This window comes from Microtus oregoni, unplaced genomic scaffold (genome assembly GCF_018167655.1).
Source record: "Microtus oregoni isolate MIOR12 unplaced genomic scaffold, Mior012 000006F_ref0000085, whole genome shotgun sequence".
Classification (NCBI taxonomy): Eukaryota; Metazoa; Chordata; class Mammalia; order Rodentia; family Cricetidae; genus Microtus; species Microtus oregoni.
In genome coordinates this window covers 54,619,152-54,632,278 of record NW_024543065.1, presented here as the reverse complement: position 1 = coordinate 54,632,278, position 13,127 = coordinate 54,619,152, and the positions used below count along the sequence as shown (strand labels likewise).

At 51.7% G+C, this 13,127-nt stretch overlaps 2 protein-coding genes across 4 annotated transcripts; both read right to left on the bottom strand.

The window, feature by feature from the left end:
- Positions 1-771: 771 nt before the first annotated feature.
- Positions 772-2,550, bottom strand: B3gnt8 (UDP-GlcNAc:betaGal beta-1,3-N-acetylglucosaminyltransferase 8). The gene is made up of 2 exons (XM_041654654.1): positions 2,486-2,550; positions 772-2,101 (listed from the first exon to the last, which is right to left on the bottom strand). The coding sequence occupies exon 2, from the start codon at positions 2,067-2,069 to the stop codon at positions 903-905; it is 1,167 nt and encodes a 388-aa protein (XP_041510588.1). The 5' UTR covers positions 2,070-2,101; positions 2,486-2,550; the 3' UTR covers positions 772-902.
- A 2,992-nt stretch (positions 2,551-5,542) lies between these two features.
- Dmac2 (distal membrane arm assembly component 2) lies at positions 5,543-12,690 on the bottom strand. 3 transcript variants are annotated; one of them, XM_041654737.1, is made up of 6 exons: positions 12,629-12,690; positions 11,113-11,306; positions 9,639-9,719; positions 7,208-7,344; positions 6,963-7,128; positions 5,543-6,464 (listed from the first exon to the last, which is right to left on the bottom strand). In XM_041654737.1, exons 1-6 carry the CDS (start codon positions 12,644-12,646, stop codon positions 6,287-6,289), a joined length of 774 nt encoding a protein of 257 aa, XP_041510671.1. In that variant the 5' UTR covers positions 12,647-12,690; the 3' UTR covers positions 5,543-6,286. The 3 variants fall into 3 exon arrangements, with proteins under 3 accessions (XP_041510671.1, XP_041510672.1, XP_041510673.1); XM_041654738.1 differs by having other exon boundaries at positions 6,963-7,125; XM_041654739.1 differs by lacking the exon at positions 12,629-12,690 and adding an exon at positions 12,369-12,554.
- Between the last annotated feature and the right edge of the window lie 437 nt (positions 12,691-13,127).

Genomic DNA, 13,127 nt, shown 5'->3' with positions numbered 1-13,127 from the left:
GGTTGGACTGGAATTTGTGATCTTCCCGTTTCACCCTCTGAGTTCTGGGCTTATAGGATGACCACCACACCAGTCTTTGGGGATAGCCTAGACCACCACACCAGTCTTTGGGGATAGCTTAGACCACCACACCAGTCTTTGGGGATAGCTTAGACCACCACACCAGTCTTTGGGGATAGCCTAGACCACCACACCAGCCTTTGGGGATAGCCTAGACCACCACACCAGTCTTTGGGGTAGCCTAGACCACCACACCAGTCTCACACCAGTCTTTGGGGATAGCCTAGACCGCCACACCAGCCTTTGGGGTAGCCTAGACCACCACACCAGCCTTTGGGGATAGCCTAGACCACCACACCAGTCTTTGGGGTAGCCTAGACCACCACACCAGTCTTTGGGGATAGCCTAGACCGCCATACTAGCCTTTGGGGATAGCCTAGACCGCCACACCAGCCTTTGGGGATAGCCTAGACTGCCACACCAGCCTTTGGGGATAGCCTGGACCACAACACCAGCCTTTGGGGGATAGCCTGGCTTTAGGCAGAAAAGCTAAAGGCTTTTTTCCACTTATAGATCCCTACTTCTATAAACTTTCCCAAGCTGTAAGGCAGCTTTGGTACATGTGCTCTCCAGATCTCGCTCGTAGCTTGGTACAACATTGCTGTCCAGCAAAGTGTCCAATGTGAAGGTTTAAGGTGCAACAACATCTGCCTTCCTTGCAGGGGTCCCACATATGAAAAAAATAACTCCTGGCCTCATAGTAGGGAGGACATCATTTTCAAATTTGAAAGTAGGTGAGCACAGTTTGCCATCTTGTCGGGCCTGTCCAGTTCTGGGAAGGGTTTAGGAGGGTCTCAGCACAGCTCATCATCCCCACCCCCACTCTAGCTTGTCTCTGAGGCTCAGCACTGGAGCTCTGGACCCCACAGGTGTTTCCAGAGCCTAATAGTGTCCTGGGGGCTGACCGGATGCACCAGCAGCAGGCCTCGTATGGTGCAGGGGTCCCTGGTGCGATCTGCTGGCCAGGCTGTGAGGAATCCTGGATGGGCACGGGGCACTAAGCCCAGGGCACGGAAGCAGAAGCCAGTGTAGACATCATCAAAGGGGAAAGGCACCACGCGGGCTGCTGCCTGCAGCAGCCAGGGGGCCAGGCGTCCTGAGATGACATAACCACCTCCACTTGCGTAGGCTGGGTAGTCACCTTCAAAGAAGGTCCTCGGCACATAGAAAGGGCCAGGCTTGCGGAGTGGCTTGGCCTGGGTGAAGACCTCACCCAGGTAGAGGCTATGGGCCCAGGTGGGTGGCAGGGTCTGCAGGTGCTCCAGCAGGGCAGGGATATGCACAAAAGCATCATCCTGAACCTGCAGAACAAAATTCACATCGGGGCAGTGGTGGCTCAGCCAGGTCAACAGCAGCAGGTCTTTGAGTGTCCGGTTGTAGGGAACGTCTAAGAAGTCCCAGAGCAGCAGGTCACCGTAGTGCTGGCTCTCCCATGTCACCAGTGATCTTAGGTCAGGCCCCCCCATTCCTAGTGGGGACCCCAGCAGGAAGAGCAACCGGGTCCCAGCGACTGTGCTGCCCCAGGTTTCCCTCACAGCCTGGCGTGCTGCAAAGTGTCCTGGCTCAGACTTGACAGCCAGGAGCAGGTAGGGGACATCCTTATCAGAGCAACTGGCCACTGGGCTGCCTCCCTCTGTAGGCAACCATAGAGGGAAGCTCCTACAAGCTGCTGACAGCAAGAAGCGCTGAAAGTCCTGGGGGTACAACAAGAAGTCCAAGATCTCCGAGGCTGCAACAGTCCCCCAAGTCTGGCAGTTTGTACTGGGCAGAACTCCCAGGTTCCGCTGCTTCTGGTTCCAGTAAGCCAAGGACAGTGGACCAATCTGACCCAGGCGTGCTGAGAGGTTGATGGGCAGGGTGGGCTCGGCATTGTGTGATGTGGGACTGAGCAGGGTGCCCCTGGGTTCAGCCTTGTTAAACCAGGACTCGGATGTCCATTCGATGTACACTTTGAGGCCCAGGAGTGTGAGCAGTGCTGACAGGCAGAGCTGGCACTTGCGGCAACGCATGACCCGGCCCAGGGAAAGGGCCACCAGTGGTGCTGCAAGAGTCACAAGGAGTCACAGAGGGTGCAGCGTGGACCTCCCAAGAGGGCCCAGCTGAGCCCAGACAAGCAGCCTAGGGCTTACCCAGACCCAGCCAGCTGGTAATGGCTTCGAAGACCCTGACCCTAGGCAGCCTGGCTCATAGTACCTAATTGTCACATTACCTTAGACTGAGCTCCACACCCGCATCCTATTTTTTCCCTTTCCTGGAGTCAAGGTGTTGATGTATTTGCGGCATCGCTTCAACGCCATTCCTATCCCCTTTCCTCCACTCTTCTGTCTCTTTTAGGAGTCCTAGCTCCCCGGGGAAATCCCTTTTACCTTCTTGGAAACCTACCTAACTCCTCTAGTAACCCCACCCCAGGGCCCGCCCCAGGTACCTCTGGGTTCGGCTTCCGCCAGCTCTGGGGGGGTCCTTGGGTCAAGCCCTGCCGGGACTCCCAGCTTGCAGCTGTGTGTCCTCCGGCTGCCGGCCCAGCCCTTGAGTCTGGAGGGGCGGGCGGGCGGGGAGGAGGCGGGAGGGGCCCCTGGGGCCGGGAGGAGCCAGGGCGGGGCTGGAGGGGAGGCAGACGGGGAGACGCGCTCTGGCGAGTTAGGGCTGGTTTCCTGGTGAGACGTCAGGAAAGGTGCAGGGATGGCCAAATCGTGGACCCGGACTGCGGACTGCGAGGGCCTGGGAAAGAATTCTAGGGAAGGGGAGGCCAAGGGCAGCTGACATGAGTGATCCAGAGGCAGTCTGGGCCCCAAAGAGAAAAGAGAAGGGAGGCCCCAAGGAACTGGTTCGAGGTCACCGCCAGGTCGTGACTGCTGTGTGTGTGTGTGTGTGTGGGGGTATGTTTGTAGGGGCCGCGAGGCAACTAGAAGAGAAGGGTGAGGCAGAAAAGAGAAAGACAGACCACAGATGGCCGGGGTCAGAACAGAGCCTAACTAACCAGAGAAGAGTCAGAGGAGCCCGGGAGGACCCAAACAAGAAAGGAAGGGCCAGGGAGAAGCGTAAGCAAGGAAAGCAATAAAGGATGATAGAGTGAGGTGCACTGAGAGCCCCCAGCTAGGGGCCTGCGCCTCCTCCAACTTGTGCATGAGCCACTACCAGCCTACCATCTCCATACAGATGGTTGGCGCCCCGCCCTGTGATGTTCTGGGCTTTATGCCCCACCCCTGGGGCAGGAGGGTGTCTGACTGTGTTTACATCTCTGCCCTAGGGCCTCTGTTGTTGAAGCAGTGCCAGCAAGACTGAGGAGGCCAGCAAGATGGGGCCTTCCCAGATCTCCAGGGACCTAGGTTGGGAGGAAGCCTGCTTCCCACCTCCCAAGTCCAGGCTGACCCCTTGCAGCCTACCTGGTTTGGTGGACTGTCCAGATATAACAGGCACCCAGTGTACTAGCACCCGAGTCTGTTATCAGTCCAGCCCTGATTTCCTCCCTCCAAGTTTGAAGAATGGAGCCCATGGGAACAGATGCAGGAAATGGTGAGTGCTAATGGGATAAGAGCTCCTGTAGGGAAGATAGCCAATGGCCAGGCAGGGTCAAGCTCACCGCCTTGGGAGAGGCTGGATAAGGCTTCTCGGCTCTCCTGGCTCATCTCCCTCTATGGCACTGAGGCTCTGTGACTGTGGCATCCTCCTCCCGAGGCCTACAGTCTCATGGGAAGCAAGCAATGCTGGTTGCGGAGTGCAGCCTCAGTCCAGCTGGGAGAATCCATACAGCTGCTGCAACCAGCAGAGTTCAGTAGAAAGCCTCTATTAATGAAGAACGTAGGATTGAGTAACAAAGGGTCAGAGGCAGAAGATTACTTTTAGGGACCACGGTTTGGAGCATTTTCACTAACTGCTCCCATCTAGTTTTTGGCTACTTTTGGGTCCATGTTCCAATCAGCCAAACAACCAGCCAGACCACTTCTGTGGCACAGGGTAACTTATTAGATCCAAAAGGCACACCTGTTCAACAGATTTGGCCCAGCTGTCCTGAGCACACACTCTACACACTTTCCGGTTTTTACCTATACACATTTCAAATTCCTCTTCTTCCTATGGGAGTTTTGCCTGCCTGTATGTCTCTGATCAGTTGCATGCCTGGTGCCTCTGGAGGCAAGAAGAGGGCATCAGATCCTCTTAACTGGAGTTAGACAGCTGTGAACTGTGGGTGCTAGGAATCAAAGGTGGGCTCTCTGCAAGAGCAGTCAGTGCTCTTAACCACTCAGCCACCTGCCAGCCCTCTCTTTCTGTCTTCTTTTGTATTCCTTGTGATCCTTTGGCTTCAGTTTCCCTAGTGCAGGAACACTGGTTTGGGGGAAGTACTAAGCGTTGAACCTAGGGCCTCGTGCATGCTACCACTGGGCAGTACTACCCCAGCTTAGAGTCTTTTTCTTATCAGTCGGGATCCAGTTAGGTGTACCTCCCTCTGGAGGAAGTGGATTTGATCCTAGAGTTTATGGTTTTGTTAGCAGTAGAGGACACTCCTGACTCTCTTTTATTAACTAACTTGGAGATAGTCTCACACTGTAGCTCTGGTGGGCCTGGAACTTGCTATGTAGACAAATTTGCCTGCCTTCTGCCTCCTGAGTGCTTTTGAAGTCTTAAGAATAATGAACACATGGGGCTGGAGGGACAGCTCAGTGGTTAAGAGCAATTATTGCTCTTGCAGAGAACCCAGGTTTAATTCCCACACAGGAGCTCACAACTACCTATAACTCCAATTCCTGGGGATCCAATGCCGGCTTCTGGCTACTGTGGGGACTGCATACATGTGACTTACATCTAGGCACATAAACAAATCTTTAAAGAATAGTGGGCATCCAGGGCCCAGGTGAGATCATCACCAGATGGTTCTGTTGGCTCCTTGGTATTGGCAAAAGAGCCTTGAAGTGGCTGGGTGCGGGGGTCAAGTCCTGATGACTCTTGGGTCCACCCCATTCCAGGAATGAAGTTCTGGGGCTGTCATTGAGCTCTGAAGTTCTCAGACTGGCTACATACACACACCCTCTGAGGACTCAAGAGCGCTCCCAAAAATCCCAGCACCCAAACCATCTTTGTGGCCATTATTGTCAGCATAGGAGCCATGGGTACATATTGCAGTTGGCAGCTTGTTGGTATCCACCACCAGTCATCAGAGATGACCTACAGGGCACACATGCCAGAATCTCTAGCATCCCCCCTGCCTTTTTTTTCCAACATGGAGCTTACTGTTGTGCTCACGCCCAAAGTTCCAGCCCTCCCATTTTTGTTGTTTTTTCGAGACAGGGTTTCACTGTAGATTTTGGAGCCTGTCCTGGAACTAGCTCTGTAGACCAGGTTGGCTTACTCGCACTCACAGAGATCCACTTGCCTCTGCTTCCCGAGTGCTGGGATTAAAGGCGTGTGCCACCACCGCCAGTTTAATTTTGAACCTTTAGAACTATCCATCTGGATCCAGTTGGGAGGAAAAGTCACAAGGTAATGCGAACAGGGAAGTTTAATATAAAGAATCATACATTTGCACTGTGTATTGGGAGTCGTGACAGTCACTGGTAACATGGGTACCAGGAGTCATTCAGTCGATAGGGACCTCACCCAGCAATCTGGGTCCTGGGGAACCACTGTACACTTCAAGCTCCAGGCAGTCCTGGCCTTTCCGTTGCGTTCTCCCCAGCGCCCTCTACTGATGAAATCTGTTGTGCCGGATGAAGGGACCATTTTCCCAAGGGTTAAGATCCATTTTCACAGAACAGGAAAACCCCACAATTGAAATACAAGTCAGTAAATTGTTCCAATTTTAGTATATGTGCTACTAAAGCGAGCACGCAAGCCTGTAAATCCATGGGCGATGCCGTAGGGCTTTTGGGGTACTGCTAGCCTTTAATGAATGTGAATACACCCTGCACAAGGAAGAACCACCACTGTAAAGAACCAACAGCCTCTCATGTTGGCCACAGTCCTGCTGACATGTATGTGGACAGTTTGGGGGAATGCTCTTGGTGAGCAGGGATAATGAGAAACCATGGCGCTGTGAGCAGCTGTCCATGGAGGGCTGTTGGCCATGGGGACAGCTGTTTGATAGCTGCAGGCAAACACCAGTCAGCACCCTGACTCAGCCTTCTTATTTGCCAATGCTCCTTTGGGCTGAATGGACCTCACTGGAAGCCAGAGTGAGAAAACATCACACTCCACAGAGCCCCACAAGATTCTGAAAGAGTGGGGCCACAGGCTAGGGAGAGACAGGGCTCGGTGTGTTCTGAGGCTGCTGGTCTGGCTCCAGCTTCAGGCCCTGGGCCCAGTCAGTGCCAAGGACCTCACAATGGGGCAACATTTCTTCTACCAGGATCTGAGTGAGGCCTGGGTGGGACACGGCAGGGAGGTCTGAGATGTCCAGCCTGCGGAGATTCCTGAAGGGTGAGAAGGGTGGTTGTGAGAGCGGCATCTGTGTGTGACCCTAACAACTAATAGTTCATCTTTTTATTCTTTGTGGGGGTGTGTGCACACGGATGGACCCCAGGGCTTCACACGTTCTGCTGCTGACCCACACCCCTAGCCCCTCACTGGGGGACTCTAGACAGGGGCTCCACCACTGAGCCACATACTGGGGAAGTCTAAACAACTATTATCACTGAACCACACCCCTAGCCCTCCAGTAAAACTCTACAGCTATCTAAATATGTGAAATTTACTGCTCACCCCGATAGTGTGACTCCCACAGAGTTTCTGTCCATATACAAAGGAAGCAAGCCTGGGAGTCAGTTGTTTCTCAAGACACAGAATGCTCAGGTGTGCTCACCTACCACAGGTACTAGATCACAACAGGGAGGGCACAGACAGACGGCTAGCAGCACCCAGAACCCCTCCTGGCTCTGCTGGCATAGGGTTGGTCTGGGCAGAGATCTTACTGGAGGTGGTGGAGGCAGGCAAGGCCCCGTTCTGAGACTTGGGGGCACCCGGCCAGCGAGAGCTCCTGCAACGAGTCAGCCAGAAGGTAGAGACGGCTAAGGCACCAGTCATCCACGTTGGGGCAGCGCTGCAGTGACAGGAACCGCAGCTCCTTCAGGGGCACTGCTGGATGAGAAGGTGGGTGGCACCAGGGCCTTTCTGGAGCCCAACACCAAAGGGGAAGCCGCCCCCCTGGCCTACTCACGGAGGTTGCTCATGCCCTGGTAGTTGATGGCACAGCCACTGGCATCCACAGCCTCCACAGGAACCTTCCGGAACTCCAGGAACTCGGTAGGAAAATGGCCACGCTCATTTGGACGGATCCACTCCTTGTCCTGAAACCTAGAATGAGGAGTAGGGTGATGAACTGCCTGGCTTCCCAAGTGTGGCCACCCTAGCAATGGTGGGAGGTCGGCACCCTCCTCACTCCTTCACACAGGACACCAGAAGCCCAGATACTGTCCAGTGTCAGAGCCAGGAACTGAGTAGGTCATGGCTGCATGTCTGGAAGCCCAGCATTTGGGAGGCTGAGACCAGAGCACTGGGAATTCAGGGTCAGCCTGGGCTAGAGTGAGACACCCCCACCCCTCAGCATACATTTACTAAAGGAAAGAGCTACATGTGTGAGTCTCTGCTGACAGCTATTTTCAGACACATCTCATCCTAAGGAGTCGGCACAAGTCCTCAGACCAGGTAGGAGTACATAAAGCCTACAGAAACAGGAAGAAAACATCCAGGGGGGCTGACGAGAGATGGTTTAGTGGGTAAGGCTGCCTGCTGCCAAGTCTGACAGCCAGTTAGTTCCTCAGGGCCTTCATGGTGAAAGGAGAACTCATTCCTTTAAGTTGTCCTTTGACTGCCACATACACACAGTGGCAAAAGCACATCTTCATATAGTTAACAAACAGATGTTAAAAAAATATATATTTAAAGCTGGGTGGTGGTGGTATATGCCTTTAATCCCAGCACTTGGGAGGCAGAGGGAGGCTGAGCTCTCTGAGTTCAAGTTCTACGAAGCAAGTTGCAGGACAGCCAGAACTGTTATAGAGAAACCCTGTCTTGAAAAACAAACACAAGGGGCTGGAGAGATGGCTCAGTGGTTAAGAGCATTGCCTGCTCTTCCAAAGGTCCTGAGTTCAATTCCCGGCAACCACATGGTGGCTCACAACCATCTGTAATGAGGTCTGCTGCCCTCTTCTGGCCTGCAGATATACACACAGACAGAATATTGTATACGTAATAAATAAATAAATATTTAAAAAAAAAACAAACACAAAAAATAAAAACAAAATAACCCCCATATATGTTTTATATATATACATTTTTTTAAAAGGGGGAAAAGGAGCATAAAGAAAGACCTTTTTTGCTGTCTGCTTTTTGAGGGAGGGTCTTGGGTCTCGCTATGTAGCCCATGTTGGCCTACAATTTCTAACTCTTCAGCTTCAACCTTCAAATCTGGGATCTCAAGGACATGCCACCATGCCCAGCTAGGAGATCCACTCAGTCTGCCCTCCTCTACCTCCCCAGAGCTGGGGTCAGAGGAGTGTGACACCTCACCAGGCAGAAAAACACTTTTTTGAGGTGGGGTTTTGCTCTGTAGCCCAGGCTGAACTCGTCAAGAGTGTCTGGGATCAAGGATTTGCACATCACCTGGCTGCCTGGTGTGACTGAGCACTGAGACATTCCACCTCATGACAGCTGTTTAGACTGAAATCCCAGTCTTTTTTTTTTTAATATTTATTTATTTATTATGTATATAGTATTCTGCCTGCAGGCCAGAAGAGGGCACCAGACTTCATTACAGATGGTTGTGACCCACCATGTGGTTACTGGGAATTGAACTCAGGACCTTTGGAAGAGCAGGCAATGCTCTTAACCACTGAGCCATCTCTCCAGCCCCATGAAATCCCAGTCTTGAAAGCAAACCCTGTATTAGCAATGACACACATAATTCTTTTACTTATTTATGGTGTTTCTGAGACAGGGTCACACACTATATATATTCTGGCTGTCATAAGACTTACTCGGTAAACCAGGTTGGCCTCTGAACTCACAGAAACCCACCTGCCTCTGTCTCCCAAGTGCTGGGACTAAAGGCATGTGCCACCATGCCTAGCTATATCTAATTTTTAAATTATTTTTTAAAGGAGGAAGTCTTAAGATATAGCCATGACTGGCCTAGAACTCACAGACCCACCTGCCTCTGCCCCCATGGGCTGGGATCAAAGGGCTGGCTGTTAATTTAAAATTTGTGTGTCTTTGTGTGTGTGTCTACAAGTGTGCATGCATGTAAGCCAGTGATGTCGGGCATTGCCACCAGATGCTTTTCCACCACATGTCTTGAGACAGAATCACTCACCTAGGGCTTGCTAGTAAGGCTAGGTGGCTGGCCAGCCAGAGAGCCTCAGGGATTGTCCTGCCTTTACCCCCTTGGCAGTGGGATCAGGGTGTACCCCACATGCCTGACTTTTACAGGGGTGCTAGACTCATGTCCTCATGCATATGTAACAAGCACTTTACCAGCTGAGCCTTCGCCTCAGCTCTGCATGCCATCTCTTTTTATAAACGACAAACTCGAGTCCTGATACAGCAGAGATGCTCCACCCTCCCACATCCTCTCATGACATCTGTCGTACTTCACTGCGCCTCCCTGCTTCAGGATGAAGAGGGCACCTGTGACATATGGGCCATATTTCTCCTGGATGTCAGCGAAGGATCTGTGGAGAAAATGAGAGCAAAGGTGAAGCCTGGGGCCTCTCACTATGTGCCAGTTCTATGAGGGAAGACTACAGGGCAGCAGGCAAGTACTGACTAGCTGGCTGCAAACCTGAGTGCCTATTCAGTGCCGTGTACTGGGAATCATAGTGGACAGAGCACATCACTGTCTCTGCCTCTGTGGAACCACCTAGTAGCAGGGGAGAGATAACAAAGCAAGAAGTAACTGCAAATCTCAGAAAAGCAGTTCTGAGAAGACGAAAAATCGGGGGCAGCCTGACAGTGGAGAATCGTGTTAAAAACCATTTCTTGGTCAGGTATGGCACACACAGAAGGTAGAAGCAGGAGGATCAGGGCTCAAATCCAGCCAGGCTGAGCTACAAGAATCTCCCTCAGTAACAAAACAAATCAAACAAAAAATGAAGCTGAAGATGGCTCAGCTCAGTTGAGGGCACTTGCTGCTCTTGCAGAGTATTCAGCTGGATTCCCAACACCCCACATCCAGTGGCTCAGAACCGCCCGAACTACAGCTCCAGAAAGCAGGGTAAAAGCGAGCAGTAAGAGAATGGATGTGGTAACTGTGATGGTTTGATGAGAATGGCTCCCATAGGCACATGTCTGAATGCTTGCTCCCCAGTTGGCAGAACTGTTTGGAAAGGATTAGGAGGTGTGGCCTTCTTAGAGGAAGTGTGTCACTGAGGGTGGGCTTTGAGGTTTCAAAATCTCATGCCAGGCCCAGTATCATGGTCTTTTTTTGGGCTTGCAACCTGTGGAGCTACTGCTCCAGTGCCAGGCCAGCCTGCCACCATGCTCCCATCATGATGGTCATGGACTAACCCTTTGGAACTGGGAGCAAGCCCCCATTTAAATGTTTTCTTTTAAAAGCTGCCTTGGTCATGGTTTTTCTTCACAGCAATTGACCAGTGACCAAAATACTAACCTTAAAATGAAAGGTATCAGGGCAGGCCACACACAGTGAAGTGGTGGGATTGACCCTGGGAATCCTCTGACACTGGTAGACTAGATGTGAAGGCAGAGAGAGACCACAGACGATGCCTTCAAATTCACCTTTAGCAACTGGGTGGCCAGTGGCACTCATCCTTAGATGGGGATGGCTTGAGAGTAAGATTTCTTTTAAAAGGGAATTGTGAGAGATATGTTTTAGCCACATATGTCTGAAAAGTCAGCCTGACCACCAAGCAGGGCTGGTGGTAGAGTGCCTATAGAGTGGAGTCTCAGAGAAGGGATAGGCCAAAGAGGAAGATGTGAGCTGATTATGCTGGCAGTGGAAGCCATAGTTTGGTCTGGGACTGACTAGAACAGGAGTGGGGGCTCTTGCTGGGAGATCTGGCCAGCAGGGTCTTTCAGGAGTCTTGCCAAGCCACAGGTTCTCACCGATTCTTCCGGTTCCCCTTCAGTATCTGCTTCCGAAGCAGGTACTCTCTCAGAGCATGGACGTCATGGAAGTAGTCCGAAAGGAACTGTAACAGCGTTCTTTTCTTCCGACTGCTGTCTGGGGTCATGGGCTCACTCATGCTATGGATGCCCCTGGCCCTCCCATTCCATTCTCGGGCACCCAAGCGCAGGAACTGGAGAAGGGGAGAGGGAGAGGATTGGGGTGAGCCTGGAGGTGGATTCCACCCCTAAATCTTACATCATGACTTTTAATTTTACCCCTTAATTCAGCCAGTCTTGATTTTCTCAAGATCTTCTAATTTTCCACCAAATCCTTATTTTTTTTCGCCCCAAACTCCCATTATATCTTAATTTCTCATCAATTCACTTTTTTTGGCAGGGGGCAGCATATGTATGCAGTATGCATTCTTGTGCCAGAGGTTGAGGCCAGGGTCTCCCTTAATTGCCCTTTACTATATATATCGAGGCAGGCTCTCTCACTTGTACCTGGAGCACCCCAACTCAGCTACTCTAGTCAGTCAGTCAGACTGAGGACAGTGCTGGGATTACAAATGGGCTGCCATGCCTGGCTTTCAGCAACTCTGGTCGTCATGCACTTCAACGTGAGCTTTAACAATGACCCAGATTTTACCCAGCTCCTTCTAGGGTCTTGCTTAACTACTAATTTCTTGGCTGCTCCATGGTCGATGTAACTTTCTCAGTGTTAGGGTATCAACAAAGCACTCTACCACTAACTACATTCTCCAATTTAATGACTATTGGGAGTTCTAGGAATTTCCCTCGGACTCTTCCTTAGAACTCCACATTCGCTCCTTGGTTCCTGCCTGCAACATCGAGTCCTTTGATTTCCTCCCTCCCTCCCTTCCTCCTTCTTCTCCTCCTTCCTTTCTTCTCTCCTGTTTTTTTTTTTTTTTTTTTTGGTTTTTCGAGACAGGGTTTTTCTGTAGCATTGGTGCCCGTCCCGGAACTAGCTCTTGTAGACCAGGCTGGCCTCGAACTCCCAGAGATCCGCCTGCCTCTGCCTCCCGAGTGCTGGGATTAAAGGCGTGCGCCACCACCGCCCGGTTTGAGTCCTTTTATTTTCTATTAAGGTTTACTTGTTTATTTACCGACGGGATTCCTGATCCCCCTGCCTCCGCAATCCCAAATGCTGGCATTAGGAGACCCTTAAATTCCCCAGGAATTCGTGCAAAAGTATCCTTAATTCTTTCTGCATTTCCCCCAAATCCCAGAACCTCGTTCAGTCCTTTCAGGTCCGATTCAAGCCGCTTTCCCAGGATTAGCAGGCCTAGTCCTCTGATTGGCTAGTCCGCCCCATCCATTGGTTTCTCTACCAAGCCTCCGCCCAGCGAAGCCCGAGACTCTCTGTGGCCCCAGAGAGGCCCACTGGCGTCCCTAGGGCAAGGCCCGGCCGGACACGCTTTGTCCCCGCAGGCTCGAGGGGAGCTGCAAAGTGAACTACAGTTGGAGGGTTCCAGGCGCCGCAGTGACCTACCGCCCTGGGCGCCGCCATCTTGCCCGATGACGTAAGTAAAAGGGCGGGACTTTCCTGCGCAATATGTGGTTCAGACGCAAACGACTACTTTTGTGGCCACACCCCTCCTTTTTTTTCTTTTTATCCTTGTTTTTAAAGACGCACAAACTCTTTAATCCTGTTGGGGTGTTCAGAACACCCCCCCCCTTTTTTTAAGAACGGTGTCTTGACACTCTCTGAAGAGGGAGGAGGCGGTCTTTCCTCTTAGGGAGCTTCTTTTCCTGACTGCGGTAGCAATTCTCTTGATTGGTTGCCCGCCCCTCTTGTACCTTTGCCCTCCTTGGCTGTTGCACCTGGTTCCCTCTCTCTCCGCTTCTCCCCCTGTTCCCACGTGGCTATGTCTGTGCTTCTGGCTATGCTCTCCCATATATCTACAACAAACTTTCTCCTTTACCATACCTAGGAGCCTCCATGTCCTTTTTAAAAATTCAATCATTATTTTAATTTATATCATTTTGTG

Bases quoted from the DNA above. Each gene is read 5' to 3' on its own strand.
- Dmac2 (XM_041654737.1), bottom strand. The intron at 9,720-11,112 runs GTGAGAACCTGT...TTTTCTCCACAG, and splicing joins AAGGGGAACCGGAAGAATCG to ATCCTTCGCTGACATCCAGG. The intron at 7,129-7,207 runs GTGAGTAGGCCA...CTTCTCATCCAG, and splicing joins CCAGGGCATGAGCAACCTCC to CAGTGCCCCTGAAGGAGCTG.
- B3gnt8 (XM_041654654.1), bottom strand. From the start codon at position 2,069: ATGCGTTGCCGCAAGTGCCAGCTCTGCCTGTCAGCACTGCTCACACTC.